Below are 14,908 nucleotides of genomic sequence, written 5' to 3' on the forward strand. Positions count from 1 at the left end.
CCCCCCCCCCCACCCCACCGGGGGGGGGAGTGAACGAGCGGCTGTGTGGGGCTTAGTTGCCAGCTGTGGTTAAAACACAACAATATAGATAATTTCTAAGGCAGTCGGAGAAAACTCATGTTGACTGCTTGGCATGCGCATCTCAAGTACTGATGCCAAATGTAGCTTTCGAAGGAGCTTGCCTTTAAAATAGGTAAATACACCATAAATGATCTTTGGTAATTCTCAGAAATGGCTTAGGGCCACAGGTGAAAAGCAGGGTTCCCAAAGTGTAATGCCCAAACTATTATGCTATTTTCAAGCTTGTGTATAGGAAACAGACAGGATTGTGTTGCTTTTCTTCCCTTTCAGTTTTTGTTGGAAACTTGTCAAACCGCGAAGTGCCAAGACACACTTTTCTGCTGATATTTGCTATTCAGAAGCTTATGTAAGTGTCATGAATTATTTTTTATTCATCATTTCAAACAGTATTTTGAAGTCCTGAGCTCCCTCTTTTGGGAATTCTTTTCTTCAGATCCCCAACTTGTGTTCTAGTGTGAGTTTGCGTACATGCGACCACTTGAGATCAGACACAGTGTCTGTCCCCTTGAATGCTGCCTGAACATAGTTCAAAAGGGTGAAGTATATATTTCAGTTTTTCTCAGTTGATTGTCAATCAGAGCTTCGCTTGTGGTTTAAAGTTTAGGGTTTTTAAAAATTATTTCAGTTACAAGTTCTCTCTCACCCTCACTCTCATGAGTGGTTTGCTCTTCTGCCACCAATACGCTTTCAACAACTGCTGCTAGTCCACTCTTTGGTTAAAAAGAGTTTCTAAGAAAAGCAGGAGCAATAAAAATTTGTAAAGGCTTCTCTGGGATTGCCTTACTGAATAAATTGAAGACCTTCAGTTTTGCCTTCTAGCTGTTCTGTCATGCCTTGCCACACATGCAGGTTCTGTCTCTGGCATCTCTTCAGGAACGCTGTACTGAAAAGACCAGGTTTCCCTGAAGTCACCTCTCAGTCGGTGGATGTCTTTCGCTGTGGATATGGCTTCACTGGTGTGTATTAATAGAAGACAGACGTTGACAAACTGGCACGAGTTCAGTGGAGGCCCCCAAGATGGTCAGGGGGCTGCAGTGCTTGCCCTGTGGGGAGAAGCTGAGGGAGCTGGGCTTGTTCAGCCTGCGGGTGTTGGGAGGACCCCCGTTTACCTACAAGGAGTCTGTTGAGGAGATGGAACTAGGCTCTTTGTTGTTGCACATGATGGGAGGAGAAAAAACAATGGGCATAAGTTGAAACTCAGACCAGAATATATTTCTCCAATAACTTGGAGAAAGAGGCAGTGGAACAGGTTGAGAACAGTTGGAGCAGGTTGCCTGGAGAGGCTGTGCAGGCTCTGTCCTAGGAGGTTTTTAAGACCTCACTAGGTAAAGTCCTGAATAACCTGCTCTGCCCTCACCGCTGGCCTGCCTTTGAGCAGGATGTAGAACTCTGGACCTCCTGAGGTCGTTCTATGCCTGAATTACCCTGTGATCCTCTTTCAGGCTAGAAACTTGACCAGCAACTGGCATGTAATTTCCAGCCCCTCTGGGCTCTTCCCTTGCCTTCCTCCCTGTCAAGGGAAGGGTTTTCTATGCAATAGAAGATTTGGTATGCTCTTACAAAATCAATTCCTCTTTTGAGGAGGGATGGCTGCTTAATTGCAGGGTAGGATGATCAGACGTGTGTTGTGTTTTTCAAAGCTGATTATTAGCAATAATCAAGGTTTAAATGTATGCAGCTGACTTTCTCAGAAAGTCACATATGGTAGCAATAGAGTACATCCATAGGTGATATGGAGCCAGGTGTGGAAGTATCTTAGTACCTGCAGTGAAAAGTTTTGACCTAGTATGCATTACTCTTTCTAGCTAATACAATGTTGCTGATTTTTATTTACTTTAATTCTATGGGTTGAAAGTACCTAACTTCCTGGCTGCTTAATTAAGGAGTAAAATTTTAATCCCCAAAATATTCTAATTGACTGGGAAAAAAGCAACCTCTTTGTTGCTCTGAACCAGTTACTGTGCATCCTCTCTCTTTTTGCTGGCTAAACGCAACAGGGTGTCCAGAGCACATGAGCCAAACTAGACCTAGACTAGAAGACTTGATTCCATATTAAATAATGATAAAATAGCAGTGGTCATTTGCTGTCAAACTTAAAACGATTAGATGTTTATTCCTACACTAGCTTTTGTTTCTTAAAACCAGTTTTGTGATTGTTTTTGTTTGCTTGCCTAATCAGTCTCTTCAGACTACAAACTAAAAGATTTTTCTCTTGGCAAGAGTCTCCTTTGGCTGGTCGCTATCTGGAGATGAACGGCAAGTGCTGGGCCAAGAACATTTCTTCTTCTAGTTTTGTTGCTTATTGTGTGACTTAGTGAGCTTGGGTTATGCCTGTATCTGATTCCCACCTGAAAACTTTTGAACTCATCAGCCGATTGAAACTCACTGTGACAGAAAGGGATCACAACTGTTAATGAAAGTTAATGGAAACAGACAGCTGCTTGGAGGTAAGACATGCCTGTAACAGAAGAGTTCTGGTATTTACTCCGTCTTTGAAATGAGAAAATCCCCATGGCATCTCCTCCTTCGGGCACATGAACAAGATACTGGCTGCATTAGTTCCACTGCTTGTGAGACTGGTTTATGTCCCTTCTTGGATAGCCCTGACGCCTTACTGTTCCTTGTGCTTTGGTGGGGCTCCACTGAAGTCAACTTCAGTGCCTCTTCCCCAGGAAGTTTAATTCTCTCTCTCTGTAAAGAAGAACTGCATCTTCATTTTGTTAAGTAAGATGATAATTTTAAGTGAATCCTTAAAACTTTTGTTTTATAAAATACAGTGTCTTCTAAGGAAATTTCCTTCTGGAAAATTAGTTCTTGGCAAGTAAAGGACAGGCACCTTCTTAAGAAGTTGAATTAAGAAACCTCTACTCTAGCTATTGAATGTATGACTCTAGAAAAGAGAAAGATATCATATGGTTTTATTCTAACACTTTTGTTATAGCTCTATTAATAATAAAGTTTTGATGAATGAAGTACATGAACCTTGCTAAAGCTGATCTAAGCATGGAATGTCTACAATGTAGTCAGCTACAACCATTTACTACTTCTCTGAGCAGAGTTTAGAATTTTGATGTTTACATTGAATTTCCAAAGTACACAGAAAAAAAATGAAATAGGAAGAGCATTTACATCCATTTTAATTGGTGGCAGGCATAAATTCATAAAAACAAAAGGGGAAGAAAGACCATTTAGCAGAAACCTCAAAAAGTGCAGATACAGATTCGTTGAATGACAATCTTTCAAGAGATTCTCCTGCAGGCTTGGCCTTTCTTTTAGACATTACGGTCATTAAACACTGTCACACAAAAGTTCTCGAGATAAATGAAGATGAAAGCATACTGCAGAAACAAACTGGTTGTTCGATACATTTCAGTCCGTTTGTGAAGGAGATCTCCTCAGATAATTTACCTTTTCTTTTTACTGCTTTGCTTCGAGGTAGTCGGTCTCCACCTGTTACAGATTTGTTTGAATTGTTATTACCATAAATCTTTACATGGTGACCTATGCCACAAATTACATAATATATTAACTTTCGTGCACAAAAATAAAATCGGGGAATAATAATTAAACTTAAAGAACATAGAAAATCACAATACTATTAAAGGGGAACATCTGATTCTGATATAAATTTGTACTGCAAGAATTTCATGATGGTCAGATGTGAAACTTCATATTTAAAAAAAGAAAAAGTACATCAAAATGAATAATGCTAGTAGTAATATAAAGCCAAATCACACGAGATCATTTCAAGATCAATGTAATAAATGCTTAATATTCAGCAGAAAAAAAATCAGGAACAATGTACAAAATAATAGTGCAAGAACAGCTGCAATCTATTTGTTCTCATCAGTTTTGAGATTTTGGTTAAAAACTTTACAGCTGGCGAGAGATGCTGCTGAAAAACTCAGATTCCACTCAGTGGGCTGATTAAGGCACATCTTTATGGACTTCAAATGTTCATTTTCTGTGTTCATGTCTATTGAATTCTGCGGCTCCGAGACTTTCACTTGTAGCGTGCTGTGAGAAAAGAAGCGGGGGTGGGAGAGGGAAAAAAATGAGAAAAAGTTTAGTACACTTTCCTCTTCCCCTGCAAACAAGCAAACTGATAAGAGGCAAGATGAGGTGGTGGCAGGTCACGTATACTGTTGGGGTTTTTTTGTTGTTTTACTGCACTATGTTCCAGAAACACCGAGATCAGAACCTGACTGTGCTGTGCTCCCCATGTCGTAAAAGTAGATCGGGCTTGTTTGTTTGTGTTGAAATAGCTGAGGTCCTGTTAATTCGCAGAGACTGTCCTAGGTCAGTCTCCTGCTAGCGCTATTGCTTTGCACAGGAAGAGGTGTGTTCTGCAGGCTGGCCTTTCTTAAATGGTGTCCAGCTGACTACTGTAAAAACATAGAGCAGGAACTGGGCAAGAATTTGAGGTTGGGTTTTTGGCTGACATCATTGTTAATTTAGTACAGCCACGAAAGGACTAATATATAGGCAGTGTTTATTTTGTTTCAAATCTAGGAAAATAAGTAATACAAGAAGGGAAAGAAACCCAGCCCTTTGTGGGGATCACAAAGTAGACTAGGACATAAGTGCAGATTGAATCATACTCTCATTGTTGCCATATAGAATCGCAGAATAGAATCATAGAACGGTTTGGGTTGGAAAGGACCTCTAAAGGTCATCTAGTCCAACCCCCCTGCCGTGGGCAGGGACATCTTCAACTAGATCAGGTTGCTCAGAGCCCCGGCCAACCTGACCTTGAAGGTTTCCAGGGATGGGCCATCTACCACCTCTCTGGGCAACCTGTTCCACTGCCTCACCACCCTCACAGTGAAGAATTTCTTCCTTAATATATAAAGCACTGTAATTGCACACACTCAGAAGACAAGACGGTAGAGTTTGGAAATCCTAATTTTAAACTTCTCCATCCCTCCTCCTTTTTTTTTTTTTTTTTTTTACTGCCTACCTCCTGCAGTGATCTGTGTCCTATGTGCAATTCATTGTTTCTCACCATCCTTTTCAAAGATTTCAAGAACTGTAAGAATGATACAAAGTTGGAAATATTTCTAATTACTGAGATAAAAAAAATAAAAGTTCTATGTATTGTAATTAAGGGTAGGAGGTAATGATCATGCTATAAACTACCTGCGCACAGTTTCTTCTATCAAAGGGATGCTTAAGTAGCAAGCATATATCTTAATGGCTCTTACTTGCTGCATTTCAGGAAACCAGGTCCACCACAGGACTGAGGTGCAAATTATCAAGGACTGAATCTGCTGTAGTGTCCACATGGGTGAACAGTCTAGCTGAGGACATTCAGTAATTATAAGACTATAACCTAAAACATATTAGCTTGTGTTACTGAAATCCTATTGACTGACTTTTTGATTAAACTTTTTCCTATGTCAGGGCAAGAGGGGAAGACAGCTTGTGTAACAGCTAAAGTGACAATTCATTGTTATTTTTCACAGATCATCTGAAACACAATTTTCATTCTTTTACATTTTTATGCAAGCTCTCTAGAAGGCTGTGTGCCTTTCTGACATGGTAGTGAAACAGGCATTTCTAATTTACTAACCCTAGTTCCTAACCCTCCATAACTGGGGTACTGCCCCCATGTCCTGCATTTCCTTGTGTCCTTACTCTTCTGCCTCTATCTTTTGGCTTGTTTTTGCCTTGTACCCTTTTCCTTCATTATTTTCTGGTTTGCACACACTCTTGTTGCTCTGATCCTCTCCTTCCTGTAGGAAATAGAGAGTGCAGGTGTAGGTGACGGAGAAGACTTTAGTCAGCAAGGTTACTTTCTTGAATTTGCAACCTCTTCAGACTTGAACCTTTGCCCTCACTTGCTGTGAGGAAAGTCAAAGCGTTTTCTTATGACCATGGGATTAAGTGTACATATGAGATGGTGCTAGGGCTGACTTCTGAAGTCTTGCAGCTTTCCTCACCCCTACTGCTTATGTGCTTTCCAGGCGTGGCCAGGTAGCAAAACTTAAACTCTTAGCAATGAACAGCAACAATGAACAACTAAATGAAGAGATAGGGCTGAAATGTTGTTTTGTTTTGGGGTTTGTTGTTTGGGGTTTTTTTGTTGTTGTTATCTGAAAGGAACATAAATGCCCCGGGAATCAAGAAATTGCAAACTATGAAGTAGTATATACCTGCAAAGTGCTTTAAAGAACAGTATTGCTACTGTCTTTAAAGCAGTATGAACCTTGTTTAAAGCTGGGCAAGTGCCAGAAAGAAAAAGCTAAAGGTTCAGGCTTCTCAAATGATTTGGCATCTTACTTCTGAACATAAACTAGGAATTGTATTAAATCGTTATGGTGTGTTTTCCAAACAACACTGCTAGCAGAGTGTATACTAGGATTTGGTGTAATTGTGACCGTAATTCCTTCCCATTTGCTTGGACTGCAAATCAAAATGCAGAGTGCTATAATACTACCAAACAGCACTTTTTCTGAGTAGTCGACTACAATGGTTTCCCTCTCTGAGGGACTGTCCTACTCTTTATCTTTTAGTTTTTGTACAGGTTTCTGTACAAGGTGTAAAAGGCAGGACTGAATTTGCAAAACTAGAACTGAAGTATACGCTGGTAATTGTCATGCAGTAATTTACCTCTTACAGAAGAACTCTAGGAAACTCGAGAGTTTGGCATTTTAAGAGAATGCATAAAAACAGGAATAGAAAAATGTGAAATTAATGTTTTTTTCAGTTCCCCAGTATGAGTAACATCAACATAAAAAGCTCAAGTATTTTAGGAAATTTTACCTTGATAAAGTGGAAAATAATATGGTTAGAGATCTGCAGTAATATATTCGTTAACCAAGGAGAACCTAGTCTTTCATCTCACTTTTCATTCTTTTACCTGTAGTGATTTATTTTCTAGCTGTTGATGCAACAAGATACAAACCCGGTGTATTTAAATAGTATTTTTAAAGCAGAGAATGTAATTAAGGTGTAAAATTAAATAGAAGCAGTTGAATTTCTCCAGCCAGATCCATCAATAGATTCTACTCTACATTTTATTCCGCTCTGCTTACAAAAGGTGCACTGTGCATCAAGCATTCCTAGCAAAAGAGAGAGATGTTTCATACAGCAACCCTCCTGTCAGGAAGAACTGCAGGTTACAGCCTGGTGCTGCCAGAAGCCATGAAGCCTATTTCAGTAGAGCTTGGAATTAGGCTGTAGAGTATCTCTACTCTACGTCCTCCTGGAGTTTTCCACTACCAACGCCTGCACCAGTAAGAGGATGGAGGTCCCTTTAACTTCTTAGACAACAGGCATTTACTGATCTTATATAATGGTCTCTAAAAAGGTTAGATTTTCCAATTCTGAAGCCCTCTGTTTACTATTCCAGCAATTATAATCTGTTTTGTTTTTATTCACTTGGGATTGATGCAGTTAATCAGCTGCTGTGCATGTGATTTGTGGAAGTCAGCTATGGGTGCTTCTGTAACATGGAACATAAATTCCAGCCATGGCATATTCAATAGTTCTGCTTTCACTAGTGAACTTGAAGACAGGCCAACAGTGCTAAAAGCCCAGTGAAAAAGAAGACAACAGTCTTTATTTTTTTAAAATTCTTTGTATGCTAAACTAGTGATATTTCTTGAAAATTCAGATGCTTTTCTTCATCTTTAATTACACTACCCTCTACCGGCCCTCTACCTTTAATTACACTACCCTCTACCTTCTACTCTTGAAGTGCTGGTAACATATTTCCTGCTTAATTTAAAAGATTTCATCCTTCAGAGTATACAATAACTGATCCTGATCATTCTTGTCTCTTCTTAGAAAGTAAAAATTAAAAGAAAAGTATATGGAAATGAGACTATACCTTTTTGATGTGAAACAATAGCAATTTAAAAAAAATATATCTCAGGGAGCTAAGTTGTGTGTTTCTGCAGTCCTTTAGCATGCGCTCTATCACTGCTCTGTATAAGGAGCGTGTTCAGTCTTACAAAGGTTTTTGACTCTGCTCTGTAAGTGGGCATATGTGAACTACTGGAGAGGCAGGAGGTGCTGGGTACCACACTAAGGATGTGGACACACTGTTTTGTCAATGCAAGCTGAAGATGCCCTCACATGCTCTTGGCTTTCTTTGGATGCTGCTGCACACAAAACCAATGGGTCTAGAAAACTGTCAGTGATGACCCCAGGATTTTTTTTTCCATGTGTTGCAACTCTCAGTTCCCAAATCACCATTACTGAATCATCTCTGAATTTACTATCTTTCAACAGCGTTGGGAAAACGAGGCAATTGCCTATGTTACTCTAACAAATCATAGCAGCCAAATCAGAATAATGCCGATGGACTCTGAAGTCCTATCTAGTCTCCCCTGGCTAGAAAACTGTCAGTGATGACCCCAGGATTTTTTTTCCATGTGTTGCAACTCTCAGTTCCCAAATCACCATTACTGAATCATCTCTGAATTTACTATCTTTCAACAGCGTTGGGAAAACGAGGCAATTGCCTATGTTACTCTAACAAATCATAGCAGCCAAATCAGAATAATGCCGATGGACTCTGAAGTCCTATCTAGTCTCCCCTGGCTAAGCAGACAACCCTGTGTGTGGTTAAGTCTCCAGGCCTGCTAGGACCTAAAAGGATCATCTCTCTCCACAAAAATTTCCTCCTATCATTAAAGCAAAAGGAATTAAATAGAAAGGTCTTTGAATTCAACCTTCTACTAAAGCAAGCAAGGGGCCTTCCCATGCTCTTAAGAGCTGAAGAAAACCGTGCTCTTTTCCACACTTCCACTTAAAACTGCTTGAATACAAGTATTTCTTTGTGAAATTTTGCGTCTTTCTTTAGTTTTACCCAAATCATTGTTACGATAACAGAAATACTGATTTTTAATAGGAGGATGTGAGAGCAATACTGTATAAGTTGATAGGCTGCCAAGCACAAAAAGAAAATAATATTCTTTGAGCTTCTTATTTTCTGTGCAGTTTGGAACTGTGTTCTTCAGGAAAAACAGGAATTTGACACCTGTTGTATGAAAATGACAAAGTTAAAAAAAATCCGGCTAGCTCAAGTCCATACATTTGCTGAGTTAATCTGTGTCTACGACATGTCAAGGCCATGCAGAAAAAGTAGGAATAGGGATAAATGTTTCTTATCTGTTAGGTGGCTCCTCAGCATTTCCTGTCAAAGAGATTACCATCAAATGTCGTGTGTTTGTGTGCTGTAAAATGACTATGAAAGTATCACTGTAGGGTTATGTTTCTCTAAATCTTTTGCAACACTTATTTCATAGATAAGAACATCTACCTCCCAACTAGCTGAGAGCTAGGTCAAACTATTTTTTACCCTCCTGTCTGACAAAAATTCTGCAAACTGCACTTGTTAAACACCACCATCAATGATGTGCAAATTGACAGCTTGGAAAGCGTAAGAGCATTTGTGATATATAGCACTGATTTGAGGTTTTTACAGAAAGGTTTCAAAGATACTGAGTAGAAATAGTGAAACTTTAGCAGCATAAAAAAATTTTCTCTATACAAACTACTCAAACATTTCCCAGAAAAGGAAATAGTGGAATATATTAGGTTAAAATCTACAATGACTATAGTAGCCTCAGCATGCTTTCCAACAGAGATTGATATGATAATACAACATACATTGAAATTAAAGTAAACCAAGCACGCACAGTCAGATTTATTGTCTCTAAAATTTAAACTCACCTTTCCAAAATGCAACAACAAAAAAAATCTACAAATAAATTTTTTAAAATCTCATTTCTATTTATCAAATGGATTCTCGTTGTAGTAAGAAATAATATTTTTCAGCTGAGTGGCTGCAATCCCATTTGGGAATCCAAGAGAGAGAAAGAAATGCCCTGGAAATAGATGGCATACTCAACTAGATCAAAGCAAGCTGGGGAGGAGATAAGCAATATTCAGGGAGTCTTTTAAAAATTAGACATAAGAGCTGGGTTTAACACAGCTGGAGTACTAAGACAAATAAAACAGTACAGAAGACAGAACCAAGACAGGAGGTCAACTGAGTGGAGACAAAAAGACAGGGTAAGAAGTCAGAACCAGCCATAGTCCCAGACTGAAATTATGGTGGAAAAGTTTTTTTTTCTCTTCACACTAACTCAGAAATGTTTTCTTGGTTTGAGGGGAAAAAAAAAGGGTGGGAAGAAGAAAGGAAATAGGAATGAAATACATATGAAATATATGAGAAAGATAACTGAAAGAGGCTACTAGGAATTCGCTGAGCATTTGTGGCACATCAGGGAAAGAGGATTACTTACTGGTAGCTATTTTGTGAAGCTATATATTGAAATATCCACACACTGTTAAAGCTTTAAGTTTAACTTGCACAGAGACAAAATTATACAGCAGTGGATGTTTGTTGCACCTTTTACGTCACTAATTCATCTTCAAAGAACACAGCACAATAGTAAAACCAAACAGCACACCGTATGCATTTTCAGGTAAAAGTTTGGCAAGTGGAATAGATGACAACAGTTTCAGAGTGTAGTCACAGTTAAATAAAATTACTGTCTCCCCAAAACCAGTCAGCTCTACAAAATGTTCTCACTCCCTTAAACATAACAGATCATAGGCAACATAAAAGATTTAAATTGCAACTTCATTGCAGAAATCGGGAACTGAAAAAAGTATTAAAAAAAAAAAATTAATCAGACTTGCGCAGCCATGGAAGTACAGAGCTCAGTCCTGATGACTCCCCAAAATACAGGACAGACTTGAACACGTGTTGACAAGTTTTAATATAGACAACATTCCTGTCCCCTTTTTAAGTTATAATTATTTAAAGCAGCCTGACTTAGAAAGTTATTTAGAACTGTGATCTTTCTGACAAGAATGACTACGTTTTGTGGTAATACAGATTATTTAGCAGTCCACAGAAGGCACAGGGTTCTTAAAGAACAAGGAAGCAAAATATTAATGTAAGCTGTCACTGAAATGGGCATGAAGAAGCAATAAAATGTTAGGGTGTAATTTACTAGTGATGATAGTATTAAACCTGTTAAAAAAAAAAAGAGTCCTATGATGTCAAATCATTCATAGCATACTGTCTTCAAAGATCTTGGAAACAAAAAACCAGCTAAGAATCTAACAGTTGAAAGGAAGCATCATTAATTTCATGATGAACATAATTAATTCTTAGCATCTAGGCACCGCCATGAAACAAGTCTGCCTCTGATCATCAGTTCCATGAAAGAAAACTACCTGATTTCTATGCATTATTAGAAGTTAGTAGCATGCAAATAAATCAAAAAAACCCTAAACACCTGTTGTGCAGATGAGTACTGTTGCATTTGCCTTAGAAACATACTATAACAGAAACAGGTTTTTGCTATTTTTATTCTACCTAATCATAATTAAAAATTGTTTTGAACAAGGTACAATAAGGCTTGGAGGTTCAGAACTACGTATGCTGGTTCGGGCTGTTCTCAGATGAAACAGAATGCCACCATCTCAATACTGTGATGAATGCAGCTATGTAAATCTTGTCATTTGAGCTGGATTAATCTCAAGCCTTTAATTCGTAATAGTTTTTTGACATTACAAATGCAATTATGTTATGGAGGGAGATCATCTCAGAAATATGATAAGACAGTTCCTGGGTGGTTTATAACCCACCAGACTTCTGAATTAAGGAAGGTCAAACAATAATTTGCAAATAAGTCATTTCCTTTTCTGAGATTTCTACTACATAAATATAATTTATAAACAGCTGTGAGTAGTAAACTGATAAATATGAAGTGTCTCAGCAACAAATATGATATGCAAAAAGAATTTCTTCAAACACACGTCTCTAGAACTTGAAACTAGAAAGACAGGTAACAACCACCACCACAATTTTAAGAATGGATACCTTAAGTATAGCTCCTAAATCTTTACTTGCATTGTAAATAAATTTCTTAAGTTTTAAAAATAAATTATGGTTACTCAAGGTTTTGAAATTTATGCTAAGTGCCCCAATAAAAACACTGAAACCTAACTTTAAGTACTTTTTTTTTCCAAAATTTAGCCTCCATTCCAAGTGGAAAACATGACACACAGATAAAAGAGCACAATCTAAGTGAGAATAAGAATATTTTTTTGGATTAAGAAAAATATCATACGGAATTCTTACAGCTTCTAGACAAGAATTTTTCAGCTAGGCTTCCATTTCAGGTACAGCAAAATAAGCCATTATTTGAAGCAAATAATCAAGATTTCAACAGTTTGAAATAGACAACTTTGAGGGCAAGCCTGTGTCAGTAAAATATCAAGTACAAACTCTGCGTATTTGTGAATCAGCACCTTAGATAATAGGAACCTGTGCAAGATCCATCTGAAAAGACTCATTTCCCTAAGCATCTCAATTTTTATGTATGCATGTATTTTGTATATGAAATGTGAAAGTCTTATTATTCTAATTCCTAGCAGGACCACAATTTAGAAATATTCTACCCTGAGCTGCAAAGTGAAAACAAAGAATAAGAATACCTACATAAGACCTGCTTGGAAAAACATGGATGTAGGCACACTACTCACTAATGGCTTGACAATCGATATAAAACATTCAAAACCAAGTAGAAATGCATAGGCTTATGCTTTTGAAAGGATTTTAAGTCTTAAGCTAATGTTAAATTAAGGCCATTTCTACTGACAGGCGTGCAGCAAGAAAAGCAGGTCTAAATTCGATCATCACTGAAGAAAGAGCTACAGCCAAGTTAAGATACCTGCCCCATTTACAGATAAACCATGATAAAAGACAGAAGCACAGATTCCTTTTAGGTATGCCTAGAAGTGGAGACAGAAAGGAGCGTGTGGCAGTAAGTAGAAGATGGAGAGTAGGTGAGCTGGCACAGACATTGAAAGAAAAGTTTGTGAAACTCCTGACAATTTAATTTGTGGTAAGGAAACAATAAAGGTGAATGCAGACATAAGTCAGGTGAGTTTCTGCTGTTGAAAGAACAAATCAGACAGTAAAATCTGTCAGATTGACAAAACCAAACAAAAGAATACAGAAAAAAAGCCTAGGTCTCCATAAAGCATGAAGTTTCTCACTAGATTTACATCCTCTTAATAGAGCAAGAGATACCAGCAGCCTTTACTGATGTCTAGAACATGAGAGAAATCAGCGTCAGAAAAAGGTCCCCTTCCTTCAGTTATGAAAAAATGGAAAGAGAAATATAAATTGCTCGACCTGTTCCACCAGAACAGAATGTGCAATTTGCTATGAGAATGGGAGCATAAATAGTAATTTTTCTAGAATTATAAAGTGTCCAGAGCTGTTGGCCCAAAACATGGAGCTAGGAAGACAAAGTCTGTTTATACATCCTGATTTTGGAAAAGACATGTATCTTTACACTGTAGGGAAAAAAAAAAGCCAGAAAAGTTACCTGGTCTTCAATAAGAAAAAGTGGATTAAAAAGTAGACATGACTATTTAGAAAAGATTTTCCATACCTGGGTTTGAAGAAATCTATGGCAAAGGCGGACTGACATCTTGCTCATATATTATAAATCTCTTATCAGGTGTAAGAGATAGTATGGACCAACAGAAGTACACAATGACAAATATGCAGTAAAAAACAAAACAGGGAATGAAATTGGGCTGCACTCATTCTGCAGTGCTCCTGAGAGTATGCTTTGGCACTCACAAACATACAGCTTGGGAAAAAAGAAAGCTGATGCATGATCTGAGAATCAGTTAAAGTTTGGTACTAAAGGAGAGCAAAGTATGAAGAGAGGATGCAGATTAACGTGGAACAACCAGAGTGTAATGGTCTGAATGGTCTGAACAGTGGTTCAGACATGGGTCTGAATAAAATAAATGAATAAAAGCAATGGCGTGAAATAAACAACAGTTCAGCTGGGACCAAGGCAAAGTACCAATGCAGGTTAGGCAGTTCTTTAACAAAGGTGTAGGTGGCTATAGTGGATCATATACGAAGCACAAGTCAATGCTATATTGCTGTAAAAATACAAGTAAGTATCATGATATATAAAAAGCAGTGGGATAGCTAACACGGGAAGAGATAGCCAATGACAATGGTGTAATTTTCATTATTGGAGCTAAGCCGTTATGAGACATCCTGTTCGGGGTCATCAGCCTCCCTGAAAAAGTGTGCACGCTTTCTATGCTTCTGTGAGAGAGGGACAAAAGGTAGAAAGCTGCAAAGAAAACATAGGTAGTCTGACTTATTAAAGTGACTAATATAAAAAAATGTTGACAAAAATGACACACTGAGAAAAAAAAATAAAGTGAGCATTTACATGAGAAAACAAGTCAGTCAGCTGAAAGCTGGCAATCCAATAAGGAGGAAAAAGAAATAACAGATGGAGCAGATATGAAAACTGAAGTAATTCAAGATGATACCTTATGCATTGAAATGAGAAGATGGAGATAGATGTGTCTCAAGAACAGCATTATTTTATCAAGGTACACTGCAACCAATCGAAACATTATTTTCAGTTGTAACCTGGTTAGGAACTTGATAAAAACGTGTGGAGTACATTTTACTTACTGCTGAGTTACAATAACTTCAGTAGTTTTTTTGACTAGCAGTGAAAGAATTTCTATTTTCTTTTCTAGCTTTTTAATAAGGCACTATTAAAAAAATCCTTGCAAACAACAAAGTAATTAAAAAGCCAATTAACTTCTACATTGGGACCTCAACCTAGGTTCTATTTGAGTATCTCAAAGAAGTGATTTTCTCTTAAAAAGGTACATTAGAAATGTTCTCAGTTTGTAGGTAGCACATCTCCCTATACAAATATATGTAGGTGTATATGTATCTCTCTCTCTATGGGCCACAACAACCCCATGCAGCGCTACAGGCTTGGGGAAGAGTGGCTGG

General features: G+C 38.0%; 1 protein-coding gene across 1 annotated transcript in view; it reads right to left on the minus strand.

The window, feature by feature from the left end:
• Positions 1–3,215: 3,215 nt before the first annotated feature.
• Positions 3,216–14,908, minus strand: part of LOC103898774 (putative uncharacterized protein ENSP00000382790) — a 21,641-nt gene continuing 9,948 nt past the window's right edge. Inside the window, exon 2 of the mRNA XM_009279126.2 lies at positions 3,216–4,098. Coding sequence (XP_009277401.1) covers positions 4,085–4,098 — 14 coding nt within the window. The 3' untranslated portion in view covers positions 3,216–4,084. The remainder of the gene's footprint in view (positions 4,099–14,908) is intronic.

Source organism: Aptenodytes forsteri, unplaced genomic scaffold (genome assembly GCF_000699145.1).
Source record: "Aptenodytes forsteri isolate BGI_AS27 unplaced genomic scaffold, ASM69914v1 Scaffold242, whole genome shotgun sequence".
NCBI classification, from domain to species: domain Eukaryota; kingdom Metazoa; phylum Chordata; class Aves; order Sphenisciformes; family Spheniscidae; genus Aptenodytes; species Aptenodytes forsteri.